The sequence below is a fragment of the Vigna unguiculata genome, chromosome 10, assembly GCF_037176805.1.
Source record: "Vigna unguiculata cultivar grain cowpea cultivar isolate G323 ecotype 2 chromosome 10, ASM3717680v1, whole genome shotgun sequence".
NCBI classification, from domain to species: Eukaryota; Viridiplantae; Streptophyta; class Magnoliopsida; order Fabales; family Fabaceae; genus Vigna; species Vigna unguiculata.
The window spans coordinates 6,448,275-6,455,392 of record NC_140801.1 but is presented as its reverse complement, the minus strand read 5'-3'; the positions used below and the strand labels follow the sequence as shown (position 1 = coordinate 6,455,392).

Genomic DNA, 7,118 nt, shown 5'->3' with positions numbered 1-7,118 from the left:
GATGAAATGATTGAAGATTTGAAAATTAAGGTTAGGAAGAAGTTAAGCGATTCTACATAGTGGGCAAATTGTATCCCTAGCAATGCACTTCTTGAAACTAAAATTTAAAATTAAATTTATGAAATATTTGATGCCACGTGTCAATAAAATGATAAGAATAGATTCTTGTCAGAAGCTATAGAGGTAGCAATAACACCTATCGACAACCCACCGTTAATAAGTCGGAGACTAATTAATTGTGAAAGGAGTATTTATGGTAGTCGATAACATGCCATGATATAATGAAATGGTTGTTCTTGTGCCCAATATGTTGTCAAACCGACTAAAAACTCGGTAATTAGTTTTGCATAACGTATAAACTCGTTCGTATCATTATAGGATCCACTACCATTTAGTCATTAAACTTCCAAGTTCTAGGGGCTTATGTACCTACCCAGCTCATTGTTATAATTAATCTTGTGTGTTAACTCAGGCCAAAATAGGCACATTATCTAAGGATCCAAATAAGAGATAAAAAATATATTTCAACCACCACAAAAAAGGAAAAATATAGTATGTATATGATATATGATTTTCAACCTAAAACATAATATATTAATTTACATATGTTGATACACACTTGATATTCATAGGCCTAACAATTATATGTCTAAATAACATAAAGTTGGATCCATCTCATTATCACTTATACTCGCTATAATTATTCATAAGGTTCTTACTGCCTTGAGTGCCAAAGAGTCTTTACGGGTCGACTTTCCTTCCTTGTGATTTGGACATCATTCACAAGTCAGCAATCGAGCAACCCACCTCCAAGATTGCTCAGCCAAACTCGGTAAGAACAATGAAAAATATATATTTTACATATTTCTTGCATTTGGGGTTTACGGTTTGCATACATTTAGCACAAACAATGGCAAACTTGTTTTGGGTGTTTACGACCAAAAGATTTGCAATGACCACCTTTCCCGCAGGGATGATTTAGGCAAAGGGAATTACAATGTTTATCATCATTTGTTCTCGGGTTGCAACTTCGTACCTGGTTGTCATAACAACATTTCACATTTGTTTGTATATCTTTTATGTCCATAAATTCAGCTAAATCCACCACTTCACTCTCTTTCATCGTTTTCTCGTACCTTGATTCTACTGCAACTAAGTTCACACAACAACATAATATTTACAATAGTCATTTATAACGTCATAATCAACTCCTCTCACATGCCTACGTGATCAACGCAACTACACATTTTAACTTCAACATGCATGCGTCACTACATGACCTTAAGTTAAATTAACCTTGGATTCAGTAAATCTTAAATGTTTAATCCATCAAACGTATTTCTATTCACTGAATCTTAAATGCTTAAAGCATGGACCATATATTTGTTAGGTAATTGTCGTTAATGTACACTATAAAATAGACATTAGAACCAAACTTTCTTAGTTTCTCCAATCATAAAATTGAGTTTACCTGAACAAATTGATTACAACAATTGCAACAAGTAGCAAAAGACCTTTTGTTGGTCCAGCCATTTTCAATGCTTTTATGTTTAATTACTTGTGTGTAATAAAAGGAGAATTGCAATATATACATATAGACGGAGGAAAAAATTGGCCTTAATTAGTTAGTTGTTGAGAAAATTGGCAACTCAACAAAAACGTTAATGTTTTGCAAAATACCTAAAAAAAATTAATAAAGTGATTTGATTTATAACTTACAAACAATAATAACAATCACAAAACATACAATAAATAATAATATTAAAAAATAGAAATACTCAAATGTAATACATAAATAATATTTAATTGACATACATCATTTGGATGTAATTGCATAAAGGTTATGCTAAGATGAAAAATATATTGGAGATGCGAATGAATTTTATGACAAACCAAACCATTAGAAAAAATTAAAATTAGAAATTGTGTATTAATAAATAAATAAGTAAATATATATATATATATATATATATATATATATATATATATATAAGTTTACTTAATTGACTACATTTTAATAATTTAAACGAAGACGGGGATATGGCAGGAATAAGTATTTTGGCGAATATGGGAACGGGGACAAGGTGGATATGTATATCCCCATACCCAATTGAAAAAGTCGGAGATTTCCTATACCCATACACATGTCCAATCAATGGGGGATTCTTCGTCAAAACGGGGACGGGTTTGGACAATATCCACGGGCGAGTTTATTTGTTATCCTTACCTCTAATGGTCAGTAGAAAAAAAATCTAGAATGAAAAGTTCGTAGTCAATGTAATTGGAAGAGTGTTTAACGAAATCAAGTTAAAAGTAAACTAAATGTAATGATTACAATAACTCTTATAAATAAGGGTGGGGGAGGTGAATGGAACTAAGGTGAAAAGAGATAAAGAGTAAAAATCAATGCAAGGAATGTGACAGACAGGGAAATAAATATAGAGAGTATTTTAAAACTTTCAAATACAATTCGGATATATCCTCTGTAATAATTAAGGTAAGGAATGAGACATCATCTATTATTTTATTATCTGTTCATAATTATTTTTATTTATATATTTATATTAAGTGAGGTGTCTCTAACCTCGTTCTAATTTACTAGAGAAAACACAAGCGTTATCGCGCCTGTGTGTTCGCATTTTCTTAATTTTTATAGAAATTTGAGTTAAGATGAATAAGAAATATATAACTAATTTTTAAAATAGTTGTTAAATGTAAAATTTGAAAAGTAAAATATGTACCCAAAATAAGTGTTGAGAATAACAGTCAAAGACAAAAGAGGTTTTTAAAATAAAGGTTAAGAGTAAATTATTTATAAAATAATTAATTTTAAAAATAATAATTAAGAGTAAAATTGGAATATCAAAATGTGGACACAAAAGAGAGTATCATCTTTATATATTGTTATAGATATATACACCTAGTTATGCACTAGTCCTATTTATTTAATTATATTTATCTTCAATTACGCAATAGTCTTGTTTGTTTATTTATTTATTTATTTACCCCTTTAATTACGCATTAATCTTATTTATTTATTTATATTTATTTTTAGTTACACACTAGTTCTCTTTATTTATTTACATTGATATTTGTTATGCCCTGATCCTATTTATTTAATTATATTTATATCTAATTATGTAGGATCTGTAACCTTCAGACCAGATATTACGAATTTAAATAATAAATATCGTCCATTTAATAAATATCATTTCTCAAAAAACGTGGAAAATATAAATCTTTATTAATAAGTCATTATGACATACCTCAAATAATAACTTAAAATAATTTATTAATTTTTTCAATGATAACTTGAAACAATTTATAATGTACTATTTAATTTAACAAACAAAAAATATCTCTACTTATATCTAAATTTATTTCATTTTATATAATTAATTCATTTAATAAAAAATTACATATAACATATTACAAAACTATAATTATTTAAATTTATCTCATTTTATATAATTAATTCATTTAATAAAAAATTACATATAACATATTACAAAACTATAATTATTTAAATTTATTTTATTTTATATAATTAATTCATTTAATAAAAAATTACATATAGCATATTAGAAAACCATAATTATTTTAATTTGTGTTTCTTACTAATAATACTACAAATAATAAATATAATTGTAACATCCCAATTTCAGCAGCTTAAAGCTAATAAAAATAGGGAGTTTCATCATAGTTCCAAAATAAATAATCCAGTGTACACAATATATTAATACAGTCTTACAAAAGATATGACTATAAAATATATCACTTATACACTTAAACTAAACTAATAAACTCTATACTTTAAATTGACCATTGCTAAAGCTCCCACTGAATACCTCCTCCTTAACACTAAAACGATGGCTCTTCATCCTCCATAAGCGCCTTTGACACTGCAACCACATCTGCTCCCACCGAATAGGTGATTATCCCAAAAGGAAAATAATACAACACTAGACAGACACACATAAAGCAAGGGTAAGCTAATCTGATGAGAAAAATCATGCAATTCAATTATAAACAAACCATGCAATCTTTCCTATTTTTACCAGAATCACATAGGCCACCACAAACACAGTACAAATATATTACTCTAGACTCGATATCCGGATTATGTAAGCGACATTGGATCTCTTGGTGGCAAGCACCTGTGACGGTCCCCAAACTCTGCAGAGTTTGGGCGTAAGGGGTTATCACCTGACCACTCCCAGGGTAAGTCCCCTTCGCGTCTAAGACTTGATCAAGTCCAAAGACTAAGACCTCCTGCTACTCCTCACGACATAATCCATTATGCTCTATCTGAGCGTGAATGTTTATTGAAGTTTCAGGATACCAACCAATACAAAGTCCTCACGTCCTTACACACACTAACATACCCCTTTGAATTTCCCTTGAAATTCTAATTCAACCACTTCTTCTCATATTCCAACTTCATGCAATATCACCAAACATATTACCAGTCATAACAATTCATGCATATCATAACTAAGTTCACATTTTAACATTTAAACATAGCTTTATCCATTAGAAACAGAGAAATAACATTCAGCTACAAAGGTTCTCGCCCAAGCTAGAAGGTCTCGCCCAAACGAAAGGGCTCTCTCGCTTAGGCGAGTCATTCTCGCCTGAGCGAGGCTCGAAATAGAGAACAATCCAAACTTTGGGCAAATTCTCGCTCAGGCTAAGTTGTCTCGCTTAGACGAGAGTGACTCTCGCTCAAGCGAGATTGGCTCGCCTAGGCGAGATCTCGCGCAGAGACAGGGGATGAGTTTCTGGTATTTTTGCTCAGGCGAGAGCTGCTCGCTTAGGCGAAAATACTAGATTCTCAATCTATTCTCACACGCAACAATCCAAAATCGAGCACAAATTCAATCATACAATTAATTTCTCAATTCAATCATTTAATTCATACCCCTCATGCAATCTAAAGCACCAAAAATGATTTTCATGTGAAATCATAGAAAACAGATAGCTTCCCTTACTTGTTATCCTGTTTAGACAGCATTATAAACGTCAACGCCTTAAAAACGTCAACACCTCTAACTCTACGGGATGCTCTATCTACACATAGAAACATCACAAGAATGATTAGGACATACCGTTATGATCATTGATCAGCAAAGACTCATACTGATGATTAAAATGTCGCATGCAAGCGGAAGAGGGCTTGCATGCAATAGAAAACAGAAAAAGACTAAAAAAGAGAGCGAAAACTCAACTTACGCGAACGAAGAAACTGATCCGTCCAATTTGAAGAGCTCGCCGAGAGGATCAATTTTACGGTCTTGGTTCTTCAATCAGACGACCAGAGAGACAAAACCTCTAGAGAAAAGTCAGAGAACTCTAGAAAAGTGGTTTCTAGAGAGATTGTGTGTTTTAAAATAATGAAACTCGTTTATAACAATTCTATTTATACTAAAACCTTTTAATATTAAAATAATTGAGTCTCACTATTTTTAAATCACTAACACTTTTTAAAACGCCATTTTCTAGGGTCTTACAATAATAATAACATTACTATTATTATTAAAAAATAAAACTTATATATATATATATATATATATATAATTTTTATTACTAATATTATTATTATAATATATATATATATATATATATATATATATATTATATGTATATATTTTAAAAATTTTCATAATACATTAGATTTTTTTATAAATTTATTAAAAACATTTGTAAGAAAAGATTTTTTCTAAGAATCTTACTTGGCAGATAATTCCTTTATGGGTAATTATTTCTTACAAAATTATAAAATTTATAATTATTTTGTACAAAATTTTTTATAAAAAGTGTTTTATACACAATATTTTATAAAAACATTGACAACATTTTTCTATAATTTTGTTTTTTCATAACAAAATTTATAAATATTTTCACACAAAAAATTCAAAACAAAATTAACATGAAATTGAATATTTTTTAGTATATATATATATATATATATATATATATATATATATATATATATATATATATATATATATATATATATAATGAATTAGTTTGATTGTTTTTTATATATATTTATATATTATGTTACAATAATATTTAAGTTATTATTTAAAATTACAAAATTACAAAAATATAATTAGTAATTATTATTTTTGTTTATTGTAATTATATTATTATTATTATTATGTAAATAATAATCTTTATTTTGTTATTTTATTATATTATATTATTTTATTAGTTATATTTATTTTATATTTATTGATATTATTTGAATTAAATTTATCCAAATGCAAATAAAGGAAAAATATAATAATTGTAAATTTTTTTTAATATTTTATTATATTTTGATAAGTTTTTTTAAAAATTTTTGTTATTTTGTTAAGAAATTTAACAAAGAAAGTTTGCCTTATTTTTTTGTTTATCGTTTTTTGTGCTTTCTACTTATTTTTTGGTTTTGCATTCGTCTGTACAGATCCCTTTCTTGAATCAAATACAACATAAATGGGAGAGATGATCCCGATCTCAATAATAAATAAAATATTCTATCTCAATAATAAACTTGAATATTATTTAAAATTGCATTTATTGAATAGTTAATAATTTGATAAATATGTTGTTATTTAAGATTGTAGATGAGAGATGGATTATGTAGCATTATGATAAGGCAGGTGAGAGAATGATCGAATATGTATTGGATAATGAATTTTGTGATGATACCACATAAGGAGGCTTCTTAACTATAAAATGCAGATGGAATTTAATGTTGATTTGTGCGGATGGTGAGTGTTCGCATTGAGGTGAGTTCTCAAATGGAGGTCGCATGGTGTGAAAAAGTAGCAGCGTCCATTTTGTGGTGCGTCATGCTGTTGTACACAGCTTTTCCAATTTATTTTTGAATTCATATTTATTTTAACATGTGAACAAAATAATATATATAATAAATAATATTGTTAAATAATAATAATCTATAATAAATAATAACAATATTAAATAAAATAATAATAATAATGCTAGTAATAATATATTAAGTTTAATTATAAAAACTTTATTTTTTATTTATCATATCATTTAAATCACGGACAAACTTTCATAAATTTTATCTCAAAATTAACTTACTTTCACCTTCAAATCTCTTAAAG

General features: G+C 27.8%; 1 protein-coding gene across 1 annotated transcript; it reads right to left on the bottom strand.

Annotated features, from left to right (window-relative positions):
• Positions 1–898: 898 nt before the first annotated feature.
• On the bottom strand, positions 899–1,533 carry LOC146882058 (uncharacterized). Its single transcript, XM_085667255.1, has 3 exons — positions 1,472–1,533; positions 1,223–1,239; positions 899–1,152 (listed from the first exon to the last, which is right to left on the bottom strand). The coding sequence occupies exons 1-3, from the start codon at positions 1,531–1,533 to the stop codon at positions 899–901; spliced, it is 333 nt and encodes a 110-aa protein (XP_085523381.1).
• Between the last annotated feature and the right edge of the window lie 5,585 nt (positions 1,534–7,118).

Bases quoted from the DNA above. Each gene is read 5' to 3' on its own strand.
- LOC146882058 (XM_085667255.1), bottom strand. From the start codon at position 1,533: ATGGCTGGACCAACAAAAGGTCTTTTGCTACTTGTTGCAATTGTTGTA.